Source organism: Melopsittacus undulatus, chromosome 4 (genome assembly GCF_012275295.1).
Source record: "Melopsittacus undulatus isolate bMelUnd1 chromosome 4, bMelUnd1.mat.Z, whole genome shotgun sequence".
NCBI lineage: Eukaryota > Metazoa > Chordata > Aves > Psittaciformes > Psittaculidae > Melopsittacus > Melopsittacus undulatus.
In genome coordinates, this window is record NC_047530.1 from 25,161,890 (window position 1) to 25,187,624 (window position 25,735).

At 39.1% G+C, this 25,735-nt stretch overlaps 1 protein-coding gene across 3 annotated transcripts in view; it reads left to right on the plus strand.

Moving 5' to 3' along the window:
- The window catches only part of SETD3 (SET domain containing 3, actin N3(tau)-histidine methyltransferase), a 64,423-nt gene that overhangs the window by 19,519 nt on the left and 19,169 nt on the right, over nucleotides 1–25,735 (plus strand). For all 3 annotated transcript variants that reach the window (XM_034061832.1, XM_034061833.1, XM_031049340.2), the window contains 5 exons: nucleotides 3,083–3,192; nucleotides 4,763–4,855; nucleotides 10,974–11,122; nucleotides 12,228–12,300; nucleotides 12,727–12,983. In XM_034061832.1, coding sequence (XP_033917723.1) covers nucleotides 3,090–3,192; nucleotides 4,763–4,855; nucleotides 10,974–11,122; nucleotides 12,228–12,300; nucleotides 12,727–12,983 — 675 coding nt within the window. In that variant the 5' untranslated portion in view covers nucleotides 3,083–3,089. The remainder of the gene's footprint in view (nucleotides 1–3,082; nucleotides 3,193–4,762; nucleotides 4,856–10,973; nucleotides 11,123–12,227; nucleotides 12,301–12,726; nucleotides 12,984–25,735) is intronic.

Genomic DNA, 25,735 nt, shown 5'->3' on the forward strand with positions numbered 1-25,735 from the left:
AAAGCTGCTGTGGCTGAGGTGATCTTTATGACTGAGGCAGCTGAAATCTTTCGGGTGTCCAGAGCTACCTGAATGTATCTGTATCCCCTTTCCCTGTGAAGTAACTGGACATAGAACCCTCTGTACTGTACAGGAAGATACTATATACCAGGAAGACCACATAGGCTGCCTATACAGATGTGAAAGCATCAGTTGCAGTAACATGTAGAATCACAGAAAAATGTAGGTGGAAAGGGACCTCTGGAGATTGAGAGACTTAGTTCTCTTTTAACTTCAAAGTTAGATCAGGTTGCTTAGAGCCTTGCCCAGTAAAATTTTTTAATTCTCCAAGGTTGCTTGGAGATGCTGTTAAATCTCCATCCTGCTCAGTGCTCAACCACCTTCACAGTGAGGAGTTTCCTTGTATTTATTTGGAATTTCCCTTGCAGCATCGTGTAATTGTTGCCTTTTGCTGTGCTTGCCTGAGAAGAATCTGTCCCCACCCTTCATATAACTCCCCATGAAGTTAGTCATGGGCTCCTTCTCCAGACTGAACAAATCCAACTCCCTCATTGTCTTTCATCTCATGTGTCAAGCTTTTTGTTGTTTTAATGGCATTCTGGATGTGCTCCAGATTGCAAGCACCTCCTGTTCTGTATGGACCAAAACTGTACAGCACTCTAAATGTGGCCTCACTAATCCCAAGCAGAAGGGAATAATTATTTCCCTTGACCCGCTGCTTATGGTCTTGCTTATAATGCTCAAATTACAGTTAGTTTTCATTACTTTAAGGGTGTGCTGCTGGCTTATGCACAACTTGCTGCCTGCTAGTCTCCACATCCTTTTCTGCAAAACTGCTGCTTGTCCCATCTGCAGCTGTAAAGCTGAATAGGGCTTTTCTTTCCCAAATGTAGAACACTTTATATTTGCCTTTCATAAAGTTCCTGTTGGCCTCTTCGTCCAGTTTGCTGAACTCCCTCTGAATGGTGGCCTTGCCCTTCAGCGTGTTGATTGCTTTCCCTGTTTGACGCCATCTGTAAATTTGCTGAGGATGCTTTCTGTCCTAGCATCTGAATCTGATTAGGATGTTTCCCAGTACTGACCACTGAGGAATACTGCATCTAACCAGTTGGCATTTTGACTTATAGTTATTGACCACAACTCTTTGAACATGGTCCAAGGGATTTCTATTTTGCCCTCCTTGTTGTCCACCTATTCAGTCCATGTCTCCTCATTTTGTCAGCCAGGATGCTATGGAAGATAGTGTTAAAAGCCTTGCTTAAGTCAAACCAACTGGCAACCACTGATTCTCCCTGGTCCATGGAGCCACTTGTTTCTTCAGAAGGCAGGCAGGTTGGTTGTACAATTTGCCTTTAGAAGCCTGATCCTAGTCGCATTCATGTCCATTATGTCTGGAAATAGCTTCCCTTTAGGATGCACTCTGCATTTTGTACAGCAAATGAGGTGAGACTGACTACTATCTAGTTTCCTGGATGCTTTATCTTCTCCTTCCCTCACATTGCTTTTCTCTTGGATTTCATTTGTTTGTTTTTAAGTTACCTGTTTCCTGTCAGAGGTGATCACCATGACTTTTCAAAGATGTTAGCCAGCAGATTTCCACTGACATCAGCTAGCTTTCTCACTACCTTGGATGTTTCCCATCTGGTCGTATGTATTTGTACAGTAGATCCAGCTTGCCTGAATAGTCTTTTAACTTGATAGATCCTCTCCCTCAAGCTTTGCTACTAGATGCAGACATCGGGGAAGCCTGATAGCAGACCTTGCTGGTAGAGATGGTGCCCAAGGACTGGGTACCTCAACTTTTTCTGTACCTTTCATCGCTGGGTTGCTTTCCAGTTCAGCTGCTGAGCTACACTTTCTCTGCTTATAGTGTACCTGTCGAGTCTTTTCTTCTTACATTTCACATCCCTCTTTAATATCGACTCCAGAGAATCTTTGGCCTCCCTAATTCAGTCTCAGTTTGCCCAGACAGTATATCTATATTCTGCAGTTGCTTGTCCTCACTTCCATTTTACATATGTTTCTGTTTTGTTTGAGCTCAGTCATTGAGGAGTCCCACATACAGTCACCTGTGCCTGCTTATTTTCTTGTGTGTTGGGAAGGATTGTTTTTGTGCCCAGAGAAGAGTGTGCAGAAAAATGACTGGCTGTCATGGGCTCCTTGTAGCTTCTCAGGAAGCTTCTCTATTCTGCTTACCATTTCCTGAGCAAACCCCTGCTCTACTGTTGTGAGTCCAGAGTCTTTAGTCTGCTTCTTTCTTTCCTTCCTCAAGTTCTTGCACTACCATTTCACAGTTACCGTGTCCAAGGCTGCTATTAGCTGCCATATGCATGAGGAGTTCTTCCGTATTCATGAGTACCAGTTCTTGTGCAACCCCAATCACAGAAGCTTGTTCAGTGCCAGCATCTAAAATTGTTCCCAGTGCATGTGAAAAGCTCATTGGATATTTCGCACCCTGCTGTGTTGCCCTTCTGGTAGATATGTCACTTAAGTCCTCCAAGGAAACAAGGGACTCCGAATACTGGAAAACCAGCCTAGGATGATGTTCTGTTTACTTTGGTAACTGAAAATAAGTTTTCCTTAACTAGTCTCGAACCACAGGAAGCTGCTGCAAATACATATATCGTGTTTTGATTTTATTTTGAAATAGAATACTAAATTTTCTATTCATTTTGAATTGCTCCTTCAGTGCTGTCACAAATACTAATTCAGCTGGTGTCTGGGGTGCATCTGATGAGGTAAAATAATCTGGTTATAGAGCATGGATACTTTGTTATCCATAATATTTGTTCACATATAATGAATTTGCAAGTGATCTGAATGATATTTTTTTTTCCTTTTTAAAATATCTAGTTTTTAATTACCCTGAGGTAATAAATGTGCAACTACATGAAATACTGCTTCAGATCATACTGTATGGTTGTCTTACGTTCAGGCCATGCAATATTTGCACTTGCATATGCGCCAGAAACAACTCCTTATGCTGCTGCTTTAAGTGACTAAGAGAAGAACTTGTCCATTCATCATCATTGTATTTGGTTTCTTGGTAATTGATGACAGTGTGCTTCTTAATCTGTTTTAGTTGGAAGATGGGGAAGAAGAGCCGAGTCAAAACTCAGAAGTCAGGTACAGGAGCCACAGCAACAGTACCTCCAAAGGAAATGTTGAATCTAATTAGCGAGTTACTGCAAAGTAAGTTTTGAGTATTATGCCTCTCTGGGAAAAAGAATGCTGTATAGCCCACTCAAAAATGTTCTCTTGTTGAAGTTGGTGAAGTCTATTCATTTCCTGAAAGCAGCCAAACTTGCTATTTCAGCTTGCTAAAGACAGTATAGTATGTATCTCTGTTAGTATCTACCATTACTGGTTTATTTGTATGTGTATATATTGAATGTACATATTTCTGGCAGCTTTTGGCTTTATATCTAAATGCAAACATTACATACTGTGTAAGATTACATTTAAAAAAAAAACCCTAGGTAACTTGGCATTAAAGCTCTGTCAAAAATGTTTTTCCTCAAAATCCCAAGAATTGCACTGTTTCTGTTCATTATATGAACACTTCTTTGAACTGATATCAGATTAGGTAAATTAACTGTGCAAAGCAGCAATACAGCTCAGTACAACTGCACTGATATTCTTGTTGCTTAAATAAAAATTTTGTTGTTGCTGCTGGAACGAAAGTTTTTGTAGTGCTTGGTTCTTGTGCATGGAGCAAAGGTTGATTCTCTTGTTGAGGAGCTTGGAACTCACCCATTATTTTCAGTAAATATGAAAAGCAGAGCATAATTTCATATGATGATGCTAAACTACTTCTCACTCTTTCTGCTGTCGTTAGTGACTGCTAAGCTACACTTCTTGTTGAAGCACAAGTCTAAATTTTTATATCCTGGACACATCTAAATGTTGCCTTGGAAAAATTTTTTCTTTACTGTTGCTCACAAAGAGGAGACAAGGAGTTGGCAGGCCTATTTGCTTATGATGCCATTGGCCTCTGCTTTGCTACCAAAAATAAAACATAGATCTAACTTTCCAAGCAAAGACAAGTATCAGATGTTCTTTTTGCAGGCTGCCATATTTCATTCAATGCAAGGTAACCTTCAGCTGTCCACTTGGATTTATCCAGCTTAGATCAAGAAATCCACACAGTGGCATTTAATATATTGTCAGAGACACTGGGGTTATAATCTAAAGCTAAAGCTTGGCTAAGTGTTCCTTTGCTTGTCCTTCTGGTACACACACATCTATAAAACCAGTATTGGTTAGGCAAGTCAAACGTATGTACCAGCAAATTTCTCTATTACATAAGGTAAGCTCTGTGCTATTATCATCTGCTTTCATTACAGCAAGAATGATGGCAAGCAGACTAATGTAAACAGATCGGTTTGCTTGGATTATTGAAAACAGAGACCTTTTTTGTGTGTTTGTTTATCTGAGAGCCTACTTAATGGTCTAGTTGTTTACCCTTTATTCTTCTTAGCTTTTTAGACTTTAATATTTCTATATTTGAAAGAATATAAAAAAAATGCTTGAAGCAAGGTGTCCTGAAAATTTCAAAAGCCTCTACGTCTCTGTCCCATGTTAAAGAGCAAGATGCTTGTAATGATGGGAGCTGTTGTGTTTACAATTTAAATATGTTTGAAGGACAGTTAGTACTAGTATTCAGTAAAAGTGTCTGTGAAACCATGACCTTTTACCTGATGTTAAAATTATATATATATATTTTATTAAAGGAAATACTTTTATTTTATGTTAATTCTAGAATGCAGCAGTCCTACCCCAGGACCTGGAAAAGAATGGGAAGAATATGTACAGATTCGGTCGCTTGTAGAGAAAATTCGCAAAAAACAAAAAGGTAAATGTGAAACACTGTGTAAGGGTGCCTCAGAGTACTGATTAACCTAAAAAATTGGCTGTTGACAGCTAAAAGGAGTATTTATTTGTTGCTGTTATTACATAAATATTATAGAATCATAGAATCATAGAAGAGTTAGGGTTGGAAAGCACCTTAAGACCATGTAGTTCCAACCCTCCTGTCATGAGCAGGGACACTTCATACTAAACCATGTCACCCAAGGCTCTGTCCAACCTGGCCTTGAACACCGCCAGGGATGAAGCATTCACAACTTCCCAGGGTACCCATTCCAGTACCTCACCACCCTAAGATGGAAGAACTTCTTCCCTGTATCCAGTCTAAACTTCCCGTGTTTAAATTTTAACCCATTACCCCTTGTCCTATCACTACAGTCCCTAATGAATAGTCTCTCCCCAGCATCCCTATAGGCCCCTTTCAGATACTGGAAGGCTGCTATGAGGTCTCCACGCAGCCTTCCCTTCTCCAGGCTGAACAGCCCCAACTTTCTCAGCCTATCTTTATATAGGAAGTACTCCAGTCCCCTGATCATCCTCGTGGCCCTCCTCTGGACTTGTTCCAACAGTTCCATGTCCTTTTATGTTGAGGACACCAGAACTGCACACAATACTCCAAGTGAGGTCTCAGAAGAGTAGAGTAGAGGGGCAGGATCACCTCCTTTGTCCTGTTGGTCACGCTCCTTTTGATGCAGCCCAGGATACGGTTGGCTTTCTGGGCTGCAAACACACGCTGCCAGCTCATGTTAATTTTCTCATCAAGCAATACCCCCAAGTCCTTCTCTGCAGGGCTGCTCTGTATCTCTTCTCTGCCCAACCTGTAGCTGTGCCTGGGATTGCTCTGACCCAGGTGTAGGACCTTGCACTTGTCATGGTCAAACTCCATAAGGTTGGCGTCAGCCCACCTCACAAGCCTGTAGAGGTCCATCTGGATGGCATTCCTTCCCTCCAGTATATCAACCAAACCACACAGCTTGGTGTCATTGGCAAACTTGCTGAGGGTGCACTCAATCCCACTGTCCATGTCAGCAACAAAGATGTTAAACAAGACCCGTCCCAACACCAATCCATGAGGCACAAGACTCGTTACTGGTCTCCAACTGGGCATTGAGCCACTGACTCTTTGCATGTGGCCATCCAACCAGTTATTTATGCACCAAGTGGTCCGCCTATCAAATTGAAGTCTCTCCAAGCTAGAGACAAGGATGTTGTGTGGGACAGTGTTGAATGCTTAAAACTTGCAAAATCCCTTTACTTTGTGACAAAAATAAAATCCTGATTCTCTGGCATGCTGTTGGTTTTTGTACTTGCAGGTGTTTCTGAAACACAGGTGGGCACGACACTGGCATTAACCATTTTCATAACTAGAATTCTGAGTGAATATCAAGCAGGTGATCATGTGATAATTCTAACTGATAAGTTGAAAGAAAAAGGAGCTTGCAATTCTGATGAGCTGGCTGTCTGAAGGACTAGAAGTAGAAATCCTTTGAGAACAGTAGGCCTTTTTGATTCCTGATTGCATAGCCTGCCCCTCTCCCTCTGTGAATCTGAACATTTTATAGAATCATAGAATAGTTAGGGTTGGAAAGGCCCTTAAGGTCATTTAGTTCCAACCCCCCTGTCATAGGCAGGGACACCTCACACTAAACCATGTCACCCAAGGCTCTCTCCAACCTGGCCTTGAACACCACCAGGGATGGCACATTCACAACTTCCCAGGGCACCCATTCCAGTGCCTCACCACCCTTACATTAAAGAACTTCCTCCTTATATCCAATCTAAACTTCCCCTGTTTAAGTTTGAACCCATTACTCTTCGTCCTGTCACTACAGCCCCTAACAAACCATCCCTCCCCAGCATCCCTATAGCCCCCTTTCAGATACTGGAAGGCTGCTATGAGGTCTCCACGCAGCCTTCTCTTCTCCAGGCTGAACAGCCCCAACTTTCTCAGCCTGTCTTCATACGGGAGGTGCTCCAGTCCCCTGATCATTCTCATGGCCCTCCTCTGTACTTGTTCCATCAGCTCCATGTCCTTTTATGTTGAGGACACCAGAACTGTACACAATACTCCAGGGGAGGTCTCACAAGAGCAGAGTAGAGGGGCAGGATCACCTCCTTCAACCTGCTGGTCATGCTCCTTTTGATGCAGCCCAGGATATGATTGAAACAAGTTGGTCCCTGTCTTTGCTGAAGATCTCAAACTGTTTCGCAAAGACTGATTACTTCAAACCCACAGTACTTCCTTGAAAGATGGGAAGTTAATTAAGCACACCTTGAGGACTGGGTAAGAGACACCGCAGACTGGGTATGTGAAGGAATGGATTACTACCACAGCAGGGCCATTATCTGAGCATCACTGCCTTGGCCCCCTTCCCTCAGCGAGTCAGAGAAGGTGTTTGCAGAGATTCATACCTGAAATGGGCTGAACTGCCTTCTGAAGGCACTCATCTCTCCCTGTTCAGGCCATAGACTGCCTGAATTTGGCACCCTACTCTTTGTGAGATTCAGACTGGGCTTAAGTTCTCCAAAGGGGACAGCCGTAATCATCAGCTGCAAGCCTAAAAGGGACAGATAAAGCTGGAACCTGCCAGGACTTGGCTCCTTCAAAGGAAAAAGAAAAAACCCACCAACAAAGCACAATTATCAGACTAAAGAGGAATAGTCTGGACAGCCAATAACTGATAACCCCAAAACCGCATTTTGCTTTTAGCAATGTGCCTCTAAAAACTTTGCTACAGACATGAAGAGGTTACTGATGGGGGAAGGCAAGCAGGACTCTGCCTTTCCCTGCTCCCACAGAGCACTCTCCTGTTCAACATGTACTCTGTGGCAGAGGATCAAAGGCCTACCATTACTTAAAAAAAAATAAAGGAGGGACTGAGATTCCAAAGTCTAAAAATCAGATTCAAACCTTTGGAAGTGCTACTCCTCAAACTGCACTAATCCAAGCAGTTACACATGCTGGCATTCTGAATTAAATTTTATTATTATTTTAATATGAATACTTTACTAGATACGAGAAGTGTTTCAGCAATTCAACATCATGACAATAAAGCACGGCAATAGAAATACTATGTAAATGCACAAAGTATGCATCAGCTAATAAATCTGCTATAAATCAAGTACATAATTAAATACCTATGTTGCCACAGTTAATATGGAGTTTTATTGCCAATTTTTGTAACTCTTAAGGTATGCTTATTTTTCAGACTAGAACAGTTTTCTTCTAGCATGTTCAGCAACAACTATCTGTTGTTAATACTCTTATTTTCATATTAGTTTTGTTTTTATTTGGAGATATATTCTAAAAAATGTTTTTATTATAATTTTACTAAAAATAACCTTTTTTATGGCTGAGAAATAACTTTTAACCTTGGAATGAATAGATATGATCTGGACATACCTGAAGTGCTTAAACAATTCTTTCTTCTCTGGTATTTATACAGTGATGACAAAAAAGCCAGACTGCAATTAAAATGGAGTTTGAGTCGTTCATATATTTGCTTGATAAAGGCATGAAATGCCTTTTCACACCTGTTTCTAATGTATTTTGGCTAATGCATAAAAATCTTTATGAAACGAATTTTAAGACTCTGAAGATCAGGTACTGGCAGAGGGCCCATGGAGGAATAGATAATAGCGTTTGAGTGACCGCATCCTGTAGCTGTGTAAAAATGAACTTGATAAATAGTTTTGCTGTCCCATGGCTTCTATAAATGTATGGTATATGTCCATGTTTTTATGATGCAATGCATGTGTGAAATGTAATTTGGGTTGACAAGAACAGAGTTAGCATTGAGGTTGGCCTGTTTATATTCTTCACCAGAAAGAGTGAACCATCCATGGGCAAAATGGTTGCTGGCAGAGGTGGTAAAATTAGTATAACAGTATTATGTTAACAAAGCATTTATTTTTTTCCCTTGAAAGATGCAAAACCAAGTAACCACAACATTGTTGACATACAAATATCTTTTAATGTAACACTTTTACAGACATAATGTGGATTTTATGGTCTCTTTCAAAAACCTTTTTTAATGGAACATAGTAATGTATACTACACATGCACAGTTTTCTAGCTTAATAAAGGCTTTAAACAATTAGCAAAGGAAATACAAATTGCTGTTGGGAATTGAGATGTACAAATGAGTATATATTGCCTAAAGTGTGATAATTCATGCTTTTCTTAAATAGACCGCTGGCTTGCAGAACGTGGACTAAAATGAACTTGATTATACAAAACTTTAAAGGTGAAAACTGAATATTTTGACTTTCTAAAATTTTTTCATGACTCATTAGCAAAATCTTAAATCTATTTTTCCAATACAGATTTTCATCAGTATAGCTATATTTTGTTCAGTATAGAAATAAATTGTTCCCCAATTTGTAATTGGTGCTTGTACTTTAAAGGAGCTGCTCTTTTTAGTTTGGTAAAATGTGTTAAGTATCAGACCACGCCATATATGAGGAACAGAGGTGTATATATATGAATTCATATATGAATATATGAATTTCAGAGATGCCTACAGAATGGCTCCAGATACAAACTGGAGGTTAAAGACTTCCAGTAGCCTTATTTGGTATTTGCTTTTCAACCCTTCATTTCAAGTAGGAAATGTTGGAAATCAAAAGAGCAAAGTCCTGGACAGCATAAACACAAAGTTCTGTGGAAGTTATGCAATTAGTCTTATGAGGTTTGTAAGGCTTTAATTCTGGATATATTCCACAGAAGACAGCAAACTGAAGGGAGCATGAAATGAAGCAGAAATGGCAGCTTTAAAAAAAAAAAAAAAAAAAAAAAAAAGACCAAAACACAGCACCACATTCTCATTGCATTCAAAAAACCCTTTATCAATGTTGAATTTTTATAGTGCATCATCAAAGACTATATTTTTAGATGCTGCTTGCACATTTAACTGCAAATTTGATTTGTCCAGGGGCTTGAAATCCATATTTTGGAGCAGGAAGAAAATTTCAAATACCCTAATGCTTCTTTTCTAAAATCCCTTTAATCTAAAGATGTATTTATCACCTGTGCTTAACCAAAATATCTTTGGAGGTAAGCAACTCGATGATGACATTTTCATAGAATCACAGACTGTTTTGGGTTGGAAAGGACTTTAAGATCATCTAGTTCCAACCCCTTGCCATGGGCAGGTACACTGTCACTAGACCAGGTTGCTTAAGGCCCCGTCCAGCCTGGCCTTCAACACTGCCAGGGATGGGACATTCACAGCTTCCTTGGGCAACTTGTTCCAGTGTCTCACCACCCTCAGTAAATAATTTACTCTTTATATCTAACCTACATCTCTCCTGCTCGACTTTATCACTCATAACATGGCCTGAGCATTTGAGGGGCATTTGGACGCTTTTAACATGATCAAACATGAGTTTGGGTTGAAGAAAACAAGACAAAGTGCAAAAGGAACTGGTTGAGTATAGCCAAGTTCATAGGTTCAAATCAGATGATGGAAAAGGGGAAAACAGAAAATGAATGAGGCTTGTGATTTCACAGCTGGATCATGTTTCTGTTGGGGAAGCAAAGCAAAAAAAAATTGGAAAAGCTGTGTTGTTTGTAAGATGATCAATCCTAAATTGTTTCAGTAAATCCATATGCTACGGGAAAAAGCTAACTGCCTTGTATGTGAGAGTAGAAGCTTGGGATCTGCTTATTTTAATTTCCAGTGCTGAATTAATGAAATTGCAGCTGCCTCTCAAATTCCTCCTTGTGTCTGTGTTAACATGTGGTGGTGATTGCATTTATCATCAGTATTAAGCTGGGAAATAGTTTTGCTCAGCTTATTTAAAAGGGAAAGTGGAAGGTGCCTTCACGTTTTATCACAGCTCAGTTTAAGTGGTCGTGTTTTTAAGATGACTGATAAGCCAATTTAACAGATTTCAGATTTCAGCAGTTTAAGTTTGTGAAAATTGGGTACGACATTTGTATGCTATTGAGTAACACTTAACAAAGACCACTCCTGACTCAGCTACTTCAGAGTAGAACTGCTTGTGGGGTAGTAGGTTGCTTTACATGTGTGTTTATATTGAACTTCTTTATCTTTCCAGATCTTCTTTCTGCATTTGTTTTTAATAAATTGTGTTTGTAGGTTTGTCTGTTGTCTTTGATGGAAAAAGAGATGACTATTTCCCTGAACTGATAAAGTGGGCAACTGAAAATGGAGCATCCACAGAGGGTTTTGAAATTGCTAACTTTGAAGAGGAGGGGTTTGGTTTGAAAGCAACAAGAGAGATAAAGGTAAGGATGTGAACATATGACTTAGATTAGAAAATTGTGTTTGGAATGTAGCTAAAGAGTTCTGAAACACTTGCTACCTTCTCTCCCACCTTTTAAATGCTTATGAAACTGCTGTTCTGATATGCTGACCAATCTGTGTGCTTGAAATAAATTTATTGATAAAATTGAGTATTGTTTTTTGACTGTTGGATAGTAATGTGAATTTTTAGTTGGCCATTTTTTTCTCTCTGTTGCCTATATTCTGTACCTAATCACCAGAATACCTCATTGATGTATCCTTGTCTTCCATATTTATTAAAAACAGTCTCTTCTTTCATGTCCCTTCTTTTAAAGCGCTGATGTTTTTGCCTCAGATAGAGGTATTTGCAGTGTTTAATTTCCAGAAGAAATTTAAAAAAAAACAAAGAGAAAAACAAACCAAAAAACACACACACACACACACAAACCCCAACCAACAAACAAATTACCTGATAATTGTAAAGAATATCTTTTGATCATCAGGTAAGGAATATAGACACACGCAGCTAGCTGTTAAAACATAAGCATTTAAGATTGCCTCTTTTCATTTCCCATTTTACAGATGGGAAACAGCTTTGAGTAGCAGTCAGCTGCTGTAGAAAGAATATTAGAATATTGATTTTAGGGCTTTAATAGCAAGTAGTTAAATAAGGCTAGCACTACTGGTTTGTAAAAATCTGAAGAGTAGTTCTAAAATAAGAATGGGCAATGTGAAAAACCTCTACTGAGAGAAAATACTTGATCCCATAGTTAATAGCAGTATAATCTGGTATCTTTGAGGTTGTGTGGACAATCTACATGTTAGCAGTTCCAAACTGAATCACTTTATTTTGTAATCTAAGGCTTTGTTTTAGGCTTTGTGTAATGCAGACTGAATCATTTGGTTACCACAATGTAAACCATAGTGTATTTGTTTAATTTGTGGTGGAAGAGAAGGAAGAATTTAGATTCAAAATAATGTCGATTTTTAAAAAAAGGGGGAGGGGGAAACAACCAGACTTCAATTAAAGATGGTGTAGATTTGAGACACTTGGGCATATCATTATAAATGCTAACTGACCCTCTATGCTTTTTTTCCTTTCTGTAGGCTGAAGAGTTGTTTCTGTGGGTTCCTAGAAAACTGTTGATGACAGTTGAGTCAGCTAAAAATTCAGTTTTAGGTAAGAACTTAAAGAAGTCCCTGAGCAAGAAGTTGATTTGTATGGGATCATTCAGTAAGAGAAATTCATTTTTAGCTGATCTCCTTTATTACAGGACTTGCTTATCATGCCAGCTGTAACGTTTAGAATACCTAGAAGCTAGAAGTGTCAGTGAAAAGAATTTAATTTTCCGTTTGTTTCTGCCTGAGTGCACTAGTACATGCGGCATTTACTGTGTCAAATAACTTGCAGCATAATGCAATATGGGTAGCTAAATATTTTAGAACCCTGAAAAAGCTGTGGGGTTTTTGTTGTTGTTTTGTTGTCTGTTTGTTGTTTTTTCCTTAATTCTTACATGTTACCTCATCATGTTCATTTAAAGTAAATCTACAGTGCTAGTTTCCATAGGCAGTTAACTTAGTGCATCATCTTTCTGGGTTAATTCAGGATCCCTGTATTCTCAAGATCGAATTCTTCAAGCCATGGGCAATATAACATTGGCATTCCATCTTCTTTGTGAGCGAGCCAACCCCAACTCTTTCTGGCTGCCCTACATCCAGACACTTCCCAGTGAATATGACACTCCTCTCTATTTTGAAGAAGATGAAGTGCAGTATCTTCAGTCAACTCAGGCCATACATGATGTTTTTAGCCAATATAAAAATACAGCTCGACAGTATGCATATTTCTACAGAGTTATCCAGGTAAGCATCTTAAATGTAATATATAGTATATGTTGTTCTCATTATGATGATTGAGGAAGGTGTGAAAACAGTGATACTAAATAATAGAGCAAGTGTATTGCTTTTAAATGTTTGAATCATTAAAGCAATTTCCTGCTGTTTTTTGAACTGCTGTTAAAATTTCACAGATCAGTAGGCTTATGAATACATGTAAGAATGTATTTAGTTGGTTGAGGGAGGTGATTACTGCCTTTTGTTTGGCATTGGGTGAGGCTTCATCTGGAATATTGCACAATCCTGGACCCAGCAATACAAGAGACATGTTGACAAACTGGAATGAGATCAAAGGAGGGCTATTAAGATGTCATTTGCTTCAGCCCTTTATCCATACAAGGAGAGACTAAGGGAGCTGGATTTGTTTATTTTGAGGAAAATCATAAGGGATGATCCAGTTACTGTTTTCAACTTCCTACTGAGAACCAGTCTCCAGAAGTTTGCCTGTGGCAAGTCAGGCTAGGTGACCTGCAGATACTTACAACCTATGCCTCTATGACTCGTCGTAAAATGTATAGTCTGCAGTAAACAAAGTAAAACTGTAATTGTTATTGACATAGAATAAAACCATTACATATGTTGTATTTCCAGCGACCATAGATTAACTCTTATTTTTTATTCTGTTTAACATAATTATTTTGATTGCTTTCAAATAAAAATATAAACCCATCTGGTAACTATTTGAGTGTGGGGAGACCTCAGATGGGTGAACTTTTCATCATGTTTTGAATAAATGAGTTAAATTTAATTTCTCAGAACTGTTATTCTGATGTCTAGAGATAATGGATGTTGTAAGTGAATGGTGATGTAGTGTTGTCAAGGTAGTGCTTAATGTCCAAACATTCAAAGCTTTTTGTGTCACAGCCTGTGGAAAACGTGTATGATTCTACTTGAATTTCCACAATTGTGTGATCTACATGCATTTTTTTTTTGGAGATAGGAGACATCAGAAGACAAAATAATTCTATTCCCCTTTAATGTTATCAGAGTTTCATAGCTTTGCTATTACCTGTTTTAAGTCCACAAAATTTAAGTTATTTTGTGTAGCTATTTGATGTTTGAAGAAGTTAATATGTTTCAGATACAGTGTCAATTTATCAAGTATAAGGAGTGGAGGGATACATTTTGAAAACCAAAGTTAAGAAAATAGTGGGGGAAAACCACATAAGATGCGCTTCATTTTGAGGCAGGAGTATGGTACAAACGATGGGTTTGATATTGGGAAGGAATAAAATTCTTCCTTCCAGGTGTCACAATTCAGGAAATGATGGTTTAGCTAATCTCTTTTCTTGCCATGTACTATTCTAGGCTGCCAGTCCACACTTGACTTTCCAGCTTTTCATTTAATTTCTTGAAGCATAATGTCTCAGCAAACAGAACTCCTAATATTTTTACTGTTTTCAAAGAGTTATTAGCAGAGTATTGTGTAACATTATCCAATTCATCCAACTGCTATTCATGCTCTTGCATGTACTTGGTCAGACAGCTAAATTATCACTATGACTAGTTCCATCATTTTCATTGACTAATCCTGCACTAGTAATATTATGTGAGAGGTTATGTGGTCACAACATTAGTTTTAAAAAAAATTAAATACAGTTTTACACAGAAATGAGATCTGGAATAAAGCCCTAGGTTTTGACTGCCATATGTCCAGTGTTTCAGAACCACTTCTCAGTGATGGATTAATATATGAAGACTGATATCAAAGTGATGCAAACACAACTGAAAAATGTATATAAAATGCAGTGGTGTAACATCAGTTGAAGCATGAGATACCTATTATATGAAAAGCACCTTAAATGTTTGAAAAAACATTTTTATGAAAGTAATAGTTTGTTAAATAACAAATCCATATTTGTTATAACAAATCATAAATTTGCTATACAAGTGATTTCATGTGGTGTGTACTCACTGTTTCTCCTGTTGTTTCTTGAACTTAATCAAAGATCATTTGTACAGCACTTAAGCTAATGTGGTCCAAGTAATGCCTCACTAAAAAGTAAGTTATATTCTGCATTGAAGTCCACACAAAGAAAATAATGTACATGAAATTACTTTAGAAGCAGACTGTCTTTAGAACCCCAGTGACAGTGATCTGCCCTACTTGGTAACAAGCCTTTAATACTCCACATTATATTTTCTGCATTTACAGTTCTATGGTAGCTGATATGGCAGCTCATAGAAGAAAACTTCTCAGTCTGGTATTGTTGAGACTGATTCAGTTCAGTTTGATCTACAGCAGTGGGAAACCTTTGTGGAAATAGTGTTCAAATAAATGACTACATTCTCTTTGAGCATACTAGTATACCCAAGAAAGTGATTAGTACTGTACTGTTGCCTTTTAAATAAACTGTTAGAATGTATGTTCTGGTCACATATGGTCAGAAATCTAGACCAGATTTTTTTTTTTGTTCTCCTGACAAATTCTTTTTATTACTTGTTTTGTGTTCTTGTACAATACTGCTGTTGTTTCATGTTGAACATGAGAATGAAGGTAGATAGAGTATGAATAATATGCTTTATTTACTTGTTCTTTGGAGAATGAGTGGTAATAAATATTAGGCAAATTGTAAGTATGTTCTGGTTGTTTGGTGCTATGCACTGCCACATAACCACAATTTCATCTGAATGTTTCTTTAATACTATTCAGTAAATGTCAAATTAGGAAAATGCATAATTTCAGCTGTCTCCAGGAGTGCCAAGTGAATGTGCTGGGTACCTATTATTAATGCTTTTGATCAAAACTCTGGGAAAAGTTTTTTAAAACATTTTAATTACTGTTTGTGCTCTCAAAAATACGAGCATCTAATTTATAAATAGTGGAGAAAAAAAAAGGTGGGGAAAAAGGTGGGGGGGAGGAAGTGTCTTCCCTGAAACAAAGTGCCATTTTCCATTGCTCAGAAAAGCATAAATTAATTTTGGTATCATCTTGCATGCACTTATTATGTGAAGAAAATTGACCCACAAAATACTCATGCTAAGGGTAATTCATGAACATGTAGAAAAGGGAAGGAGAGGTGGTAAGAGAAAAATTCATCATATAAATGGAAAAAAAGCAAAGCAAAACCACTTTACTATGAAAGGCAGTATACTCTGTAAGCTTTATGAAAGTGAATGTTAGTTTTTGTATACCATAATTTCATTTGTTACTACTGCTGCTTTAGCATAAATGTTTCAATGAAAGCTGTCCTGCGTGAGCTGGATTTTGATATTGCTTCAGGTATGCAGACTAATATTTTTTTTTAAATTTGCAAATCTGCCTTTTGTAATATGAAAAACTTATGTAATACATAAATCTTCAATATATTTACTTTCTAGTAGCTATAAATCTTCTAAATATTTATTTTCTTGATAGCTATTCTACTGCAGAAAGTAAAACTAGTAGCATCTTGACATATAAGTTGTTTTGATATTTGGAGACACTGAAAAAGGGAATATTTTGTGCAGGTAAAATATTTTCATTCCTTTACAGTATTTTTAGTGGGCAGAATGTTTCTAATAGCTGGGGGAACAAATAATTTCTTCAAATGCTTCATTTTCCTTCCATACTGGATTGCCAGACTGTTACTAAAATAATTTGGCTTGTGATAGGTGTGCAGTTTTAAACATTGTTTGACAAGCACTGGTCTGTTTTATTTCCCTAGCTTCTCTGTAAGGGTGGTTTTCTCAGAATGCTGCTGTGCTAGCTCTTTCTCCAAGTGCTTAGTCTGGATACAGATGAAGAATTGGCAGATTTATGAATTTCACAGCTGTTGCAAGCTAAACCCTAGTCTGGTTTGATAAGCAGAAACAGGTGGGATGTTCAGTAGACAAAAATAAACCCTTGAGTATGTTAGCCAGGCTCTACAGCCCACACTGACACCTTTCTAAACATATGTGATTTGATAACTAAAAAATAGCTAGAAGTTCTTACAGATGGACTTTAAAGGCATATTTGGCCTCTGCATTGCTACCAAAGTACGGTGAATGGTCAAAAGAGTACTTTGATTGCAGCAGACATGTAGTTTGCAAAGTGTTTTTATAGCTTGTTCCAAAGAGAAATTTGTAAACTGCAGGGTTATCTCTTCCCCTGGAAGGTGTGTGTGTGACTTCTGTTAACATTTATGGGTCCTGCATGTCTACTGAAGGGTGAACAAACACCAAATACTTATGGTTTAATATTTGGGGTTTTTTTTGTACACTGACATGTGGTAAAATAGGCACAAGAGGGAGCCATATAGTTTACAGACATTCACAGTGAGATTACATTCCTAAAGGAAATACAGGCAAGTTTGAACCTATGTTAAAATAATATGCAGTGGACTTTGTTTGACTTTCAGTTATATCTGCATGCCTGTTTGTAGTCTATTACAGAGAAGTTTTTGCAAATCAAAACAAAGACATAAAGACACGGAGTGCTCTTAGAAAACATGGATGTGCCCACTCTATTTACATTTTTGATACTTCAGGTCTGAAGCAGTGTTTTATCTTTTCCCCAGGTGTAGTAAAGGCTGTTATAATCTGTGTTACTAAAAGACAATTTTATGATAGTTTTAGTTAACTTTTAAAATCCTTAAAATGATAAGTCTGAAACCAGCAGAGCCCATCAGCTAGCCATAGCTTTTGCCATGGTAGACAGTATCTAGTGGAATTCTGTGTGTAAGTAGTGTCTGTATGTAGCTGCCTCTCACGCACTGGAAGAAGGATCAGTTTGCAGGACTGTCCAGGATGGCGGTTTGACATTGCTTTAGACCATGCTTTCAGCCTGTAGTCTCTAGACCACTGTGGGACTGCAGATGTGTCTGAAGGGCACCAGCAAGCTAGCTGTCTGTAAAAACAAACAAAAACACCCCAACAAAAATAATATGGGTGACTGTAGTGGGTATCTGCTGTAGGCTGCCTCATCAGGAGGAAGGAAAGAGTGGATGAAGCCTTCTACAGACAGCTAGAAATAGCCTGATGTTTGCAGGCCCTGGTCCTCATGGATGGACTTCAACCACCCCAGTATCTGTTAAAGAGAAAACACAGCAGGGTATAAGCAATCCAGGAGGTTCATGGAGAGCAGCGATTACATCTTGCTGACCCAAGCAATAGAGAAGCCATGAGGAGAGTGGCTAGTCACATTCATGGACCTCATACTTGCAAACAAGGGAAGTTTTGTTGGGGATCTTAGAGTCAAAGACACCTCAGCTGCAGTAACCACAAGATGGTGGAATTCAGGGGCCTGAAAGGAGGAAGCAGAGCAAAAAGCAAGATCACAATGCTGGACTTCAGGAGAGCAGTACTGATGTCTTTGTGGAGCTGCTTGGAAAAGTAACATGGGATATGGCTCTGGAGGAAAGAGGGTCCCAAGAAAGAAAAGTCAGTTTATATTGAAGGGTTGTGTCCTCTGTATTCAAGAGCAGTGAATCCATGAGCTGGAAGTCAGGCAAAAATACCAGGAGACCTGCGTGGATTAACAAGGAGCTCCTGGCAAAACTCAGACACCAAAAGGAAGTATACAGAGGGTGGAAGCAAGGACAGGTAACATGGGAGGAATACGGAAATATTATCCAGTTATCCAGGGATGAGATTAAGAAAGCAAAAGCTCAGCAGGAATTAAACCTGGCAAGAATTGTGAAAGGCAACCAAAATGGCTTCAGTAAGTACATGAGTAACAGAAAGGATGTCTATGGGAAGTATGAACCTTCTGTTGAATAGGACAAAGGGACCTGATGACACAGAACATGGGGAGAAAGCTGAGGTACCAAATGACGCCTTTGTCTCAGTCTTTATGGGCAAGACCAGCCTTCAGGGATCTCAGTTCCCAGACACCAGGAAGAAGGGTTGGAGCAAGGAAGATATACCCCTAGTGGAAGAGGACTGGGTCAGGGAATGCTTAAGGAAACCAGACATAAGGCAAGTTCATGGGCCCTGATGGAATGCACCCACAAGTGCTGGGAAGGCTGTCTGATGTTGTGAGGTGACTCCTATGCCTGAGGGATGGGATTCCAACCAGAGGGACTTGGACAAGCTTGAGGAGTGGGTCCATGTGGACCTCCTGAGATTCAACAAGGCCAAGTGCCAAGGTCCAGCGCCTGGGTCGTGCAACACCCAGGATCAAAGCAGGGTGGGGGATGAAGGTATTGAGAGCAGCCCTTTGGAGGACTTGGTGGTACTGATGAATGAAATGCTGTATGTGAGCCACCAGTGTGAGCTCACAGCCCAGAAAGCCAGCCATGTCCTGGGCTGCATCAAAAGAAGCATGGCCAGTAGCTCAAGGGAGGTGATTCTGCCCCTCCACTACACTCTGGTGAGACCGCACCTGGATTACTGTGTCCAGCTCTCAGCACAGGAAAGGCATGGACCTGTTGGAGCAGATCCAGAGAAGAGCCACAAAGATGATCAGAGGGCTGGAGCAACTCTACTATGAAGACAGGCTGAGAGAGTTGGGGTTGTTCAGCATGGAGAAAAGAAGGCTCTGGGGAGACCTTATTGTGGCCTCTCAGTACTTAAAGGAGGCTTACAAGAAAGATAGGGACATACTTTTTAGCAGGGCTTGTTGCAATACAAGGGCTAATGGTTTTAAATTAAAAGAGGGTAGATTTAGATAGATACAAGAAAGAAATATTTTTATGATGAGGGTGGTGAGACATTGAAACAGGTTGCCCATCCCTGGAAACATTCATGGTCAGGTGGGACTGGACTCTGTGCAACCTAATATAGTTGAGGATGCCCATACTCACTGCCAGAGGGGCTGGAATTGCTTACCTTTAAATGTCCCTTCTGACCCAAATCACTGTCTGAATCTGTGACTCTTGGTGATCTTTGAGCGATCAGGGTGTCTGGTTAGATGCCTGAGGACTGGAGGGAAGCAAATGCCACCCCTGTCTTCAGGAAGTCCCAGGGGACTACAAGCCCATCAGCCTCATTCAGTCCCTTGGGAGGTGCCATCTAGGGACTTTGACAGGCTGGATAAGTGGGCTGATAGTTGAAGAAGTTCAGCAAGAAGTAGAAAGTCCTGCGCTTGAGGAGGAAGAGTGTTGCAAGCAGGTCGAGGGATGTGATCCTTCCCCTCTGCTCAGCACTGGTGAGGCCACACACCCAGAGCACTGTGTCCAGTGCTGGACTCCCCAGTACGCAGGAGAGGCCAGTAAGAATTTTAGAATTAAAACAAATGGAGAAAGCAGAGTCACCTGTTTATGTAACATTTTAGTAAGGAAATTGGGTTTTCTTTGACTCAGTTTTATGTTTCCTTGCTAAGTTAATGAGCAAATACTTGCAAATGCTTTCTTTGCCTTCTGTTAAGCTACTCTTACTCAAGAAAGCAGAAGCTGCCCCATGAATCACACTTTTTTTAAATAGAATCTTATTCGGTAGAAGTCATTAATACTTTCAGATAATATCTGTCATCTGGTTTGCATCCAGTGTTCCATAGGAGCACTCATACCAGTTTTCTGACTATTGCGTACTGACATCTGGACAGCGCTTGTGAAACTGCTATTGTAGACCCATTGTAAATACAGTCCTTGCAGGAATCTATCCAGAGATGTTTTGATCTGTTTGTGTGCACTATTGGACAGAGAACTTAATTTCCTGCAGGCTGTAATCCCTTTTGATCAGATACTAAATTTGATTTATTATTCATATAAAATTTGACTAATTGATTTAGTGTGAATGAAATTCTAAAATCCAGTTATTAGCTGTTGGGCACTGGAATATCATTTTAGCTAGGACATTTTAGCACATGAAGTTCTAGATCTCAAAATAATATTATAGCATCTTTAAAATCTGGCATCACATTTGACTCGTCAATATTGGGTATATTAGGTGAGATTTCACGTCTCTAGCTTAATTTTGACACCAGTTTTTGAAGTTGTGATGATACTTTCAATATGACTTATGCTGCTCTTTCGTTATTTTTCTGTTCTGTTTCTAATCTATCCTATTCCAATAAGCATATGATTTTCCAGGTCAGCGTGAAGTACAGCGTCTGGTGTCTCTCTGTGCTTGGCTTTAAGATACTACCATTTAACTTCCATGTGCTAAATAATGTTTGAGTTGAATGCAGAGAACTATACTGCCTTTTAAAACACTAAGATATTCAAATGTTTGGAAGTTGTTTATTATTTTTAAGTTGATCTAATAGAGAATATTTTAGTGCCTCTAAGGAGTTCAACCAATATGCAATCAAAAGCAAATATATTTGGAAGCCGATTACAGTTTTGATCATGTATCAGGTAGGTCCTTGGGGTTCTCACTTCCCCCCCCGACTTGATTTATACTTAATTGGCATGCCAGTCAAATAGCCTTTTCCAGAAGTTATGTCAATGACATTCTAAAAAATGGGATAGATGTCACAGTTGTAATCCTATAAAATCTTTCCCTTTTGTTCCCTTGTCTACTACACATGTCATCTTAAGGAGGGATTTGAAATTCCGTTGAATGGGCAGTTACAAAGGTGTAATAGTGTTGCTATTTGATTTGCTTTGTCTGAATTTCAGCACCTGAGTTGTTCTGCTTGATCAATAATAAATCAATAGGCAGTTAATAATGGAACATATTTATGCTTTTCTGTGTTCTTCCCCTCTGTGAAGGCCAAAATATTGTATTAATCTGTTTTGCTGGCAGCAAACTGAAGATTGACTGTATGCTTGTACCACTTCGTGTTAGTGTAAGGTGGTTTAGATTTTGCAAACATGTGCCAAATTTCTGATTTTTGTGTCACCTCTGGTGTATCCCACCCCCAGCTATGATTGAGTATTGGCAGGTCCTTGGGCTTCATTGGGCCATTCCTGTGGCTGCCCCTTTCCATGGCAGAAGCAGCTACAGGGTTGCGTCTGGCCATCTCAGACAAATGAAGAGCTCAAGTCCTTGTGTGGGTAGGAGGTCTGCTGCCTTCTTCCCCTGTTCCTTCCTTGCCTTCCATAGGAACACAGTGACAGCTCTGGGCTTTCAGCCAGCCGGACACAGGAGGAGGTGTTTGGCTGTTCGGGCAGCATTTGCTCCTCAAACAGCTGTTCCCTATCTCCTCCAAGGAAAAGGTGGCAGGCCATATGGAGGTATCCTGTGGTCCAGATTCAGCCGATGGGCGCCAGTTGGACCATGCTGGCCTGTATCAGAATACAGGCATGTCCTACTTGATGTCTTCTGTTTCTTACAGTCAAAATGTTTTAAAGTTGGAGGACAGATAGATTAAATGTATCTTTTTTTTTCTGGATATAGATGTTATCTTTGTTAGGACATTTCATTGTTAAGATCTCCTAGTCAGTAGGTTTTAATTTATTTTATATATTGAGTGGTTAGGATTCTGTTTTACCAGCATAAATGTCCTCTTTCCTCTGGAGAAGCAGAGATGTACTTCAAAAGGTATATGCCAGTGCTAAACAAAATCTGTTTCTACACAGTTTAAACTCCATTTGGGAGGAGTAATATATTCTGTTGTTAGTATTATGGGCTTTTAAAGCAGTTTTTGGAAGATGGAGTTCTCTGCCACTCTCCTGGTTGAGAATGCAGATAAGCATCTGTTTTTACAGGCAATAGAGTGGAGAGGGGGTTTTGTTTGCTCATCTGTTGGTTGCTTTTATTTTTATTTTTTAACTAAGTTGCACTTTCTGGGGCAGTTGTGTTTATCCCCAGAGATGCTGTCTGTGTCTTTTGTGGAAGTGAGTGCCTCAGCAGACATCAGGAGATCATCACACACTTACAAGTATACTTTCTCATATAAAGTTTGTACTTATTGTGCAGATTTAATATTTTTCCTGATATAACAGCAGTTACAAATGTTCCATAAATTTAAAATATGATAACAGGCTGATGTTTCTTAGAATGGAATACTCCAAGGATGTATTCTTTAAGCACTGCAAAATTATACAGGGGACTTATCTTTGTTAAAATTAGTAATTTAACTAAATTACAAAGTGGATTATCCTTTCAGTCAGACACAATGCTAATACTCCACACAGTAGGAGATTGATATGTTGCTAAGTTTATTTTCTTCTACTATGGTTTGAATGTGAGTTGAAGAGTAAGTGGTAAGTTTTTAGGATATGTGTGTGTACTACAGTCTTAGTACATGTGGTTCAAGAGTTTACCATGCCCCTGTGTGCCATGCTGGTTGTGTAGTGCTGTACCTTGGTTTTAAGATGATTATGATCCAAGCTTCCACCTCAGTGACTTCTGATGTGATCTGTAACCTTGAGTAGTTGATTCACAGGTAACAAGATTTTGTTTTGGCCATACTGCATAATATTAATGCTTGTTAGCAAACTCTTTGGATGTGGAGTGGTTGTGAATAGGAAATGTTGTCCCTATCCTTTTAAAGCAGCTCACATCAGGCTTTCCATCACAGCATTATTTGTGATTTAATGAATTAGTAATAAGAATTATGGGATGAATTTGTGCATGATCATAGTGCATATGTTGCAATAAACAAAATGAACAGCGTAAACCTTGTACCTCAGGAGGAGACTAAGTAACATCTTGTGGTATACAGGCATAAACCTTTGTGAGGAAGCCTTTTTCTGTAACTGTCTTACTGTACCTTACTGTGCGAATGAAGCACTGCAGACTGAACCTATCAATCTAAGGCTCAACATGAACACTAAAGTCATATTTTGTTAGGAGATTTGCCACACGAGATAATGGATGTAGTGTGTCTTTCTCTTAACATGAATGGGGACAGGAGGGAGGGTGGTCTCATTGCAAAACATGTCCAGTCTTAGGCCAGCCTGCCCTCCCACTTCATCCCATCAGCCCCTCGTGGAGCTACATTCAGAGCTAAGTGGTTTTGTGAAAGGACAGGAAAAGGTATAGACAAATTTATGTCATATCTGAGTACCTTCTTTTCTGGGAAAATTTAGTATTTTAGACTTTTGTATGTTAGGAAGTTTTCTGTAATGGTGTGAGCAAGAAATACATGTTAAGAAGTCCATCACTGTCTTACCTCTGTTCGATAAAGGAGATGCCGCAGGATTGTAGGCAGGGTACTCATTTGTAGCTAGTTCAAAATATCTGTGTACTCTATCAGCCAAATGGTAACATCCACTTTGCACATAAAGTGGGTTTTCAGTCCTTCAGACTCCCAAGTTAGTAGCTGATGACATGGTTTGAGTTGTCTATTATGCCACTGCTGTCACATTAACTAAAAACAATTTTTGCAGGTAGAAGGTACAGAAAAAGGGACTGTGCAGTTAAATTCCACTGCCCCAGGAGGAGTCATTCCACTCTGCTTCTGCTACATGAATCCCCTAATAGCCTCGAACAGTACTTTCTTGTGTATGTTGGCAGAAAGTAAATAAAAATTGCTGACATAAAGAATAAGCAAGAATGTTATTTAGATTTAATAAGTTTCAATCCTGTGGCACCTTTTTAATTGTAAGATTTGTTCTGTTAGGTTTTGCAAAGTAGGGTGATCTTTCTTCTGTTAGAAAAGTCATATAGCAAGGCAAGTTTGTGGACCTAATTCCTAATGCTTCATGAATTGGGCTGTTTGAAAATTCCAAAGCATTCTTTTGTAGTTATGAACCGTTACTACAAAGTAAAATGATCTTGCCTTTTTCTCCTGTCAGTGAACTGACTTTACCTCATTAGCTTACGCATCCTATATCCAATGGATAAAGTGAATTCTTGTATCCCTATAGATCGCTAGGATCCTCCACTCTAAATTCTTTATTTTACTTAGCTTTAGGGCAGTTAAAGCCTCAGCAGCTCCACAGAGAGGAGTTTCTCTTCAAGGCTGCTGCTTCAAAGGATTTCCAAAGCAGGGAAAGGGACAGTAACCAGCAAATGCTGACAGATCTTCCTGCTTCTGGCCCTGAAAGTGTGTGTGTGTTGCGTGTGTTTGTTTTTTTGTACACCTACACATTGGCCTGAAACCATCAAGTAACATCCAGCAAGGCTCATAACAAAATCTCCCAATGTTAATGAGTACACTGGAAAGAGGGGAGAATCCGCATAGAAGAGGAGGAAAAAGTTGTTTGGTCAAAAAGAGCAAACCCTTAGGCTTGAAGTTCAAAGGAATAAAAGTTAATAAGGTGGAAGCTTAAACTGGTTTTGGCTTTCACTTGCTTTAACCACCATGCCCTTAGTGTTTTGGGGACTGGAAGGAGAGTGGACTGATGGCTTCAGTATAATCTCAGCACTTGGTTTGATGCTTTCCTGAGTTAGAAATGGAGCTGTCAGTACTTCAGTGGTATATAAGAGGGAGGTTTTTGAGAATATTGAAATCTGATTTAGTAATGCTGATATAGAGATTGCCTTGGACTTGTGAGTACTTGAGATACTCTTCACAGAAATCCAGCAAGCTTTTGTCTAGAAACTCAGAAAACCAACAAAGCCAAGGATTTTATTGTTGGCTTTTTTAGTTATGTATTGCAGTGGGATAGCAGATGACTCCGATGGTCAGCTTCTCTCTGCTGAGATAGTGTCTTTAAACGAAATTTCTTTTCTTACCAGAGTATACAAGGGCTAATGGCATAATGGAATATACTGGCCAAAATGACTCCACACCAAAATACATCAGTTCTTTTCAAGACAAGCAGTAGCACAGATATGAACACAAATTTACAGTGTATAATCCTGTACACTAATTTTAACTTTCACTCAAGACATTGCACTGCATGTTACAGTAATAGGACTTGTACTTTGCATCACTTGGTAAACAAGCAAATATTATTTAATTTTAATGGAAATTCCTTATCAAATTAGGAGTTCTGATAAATGAGCTTTTGCATTTTGTGACTGAATGAGGTTACTGC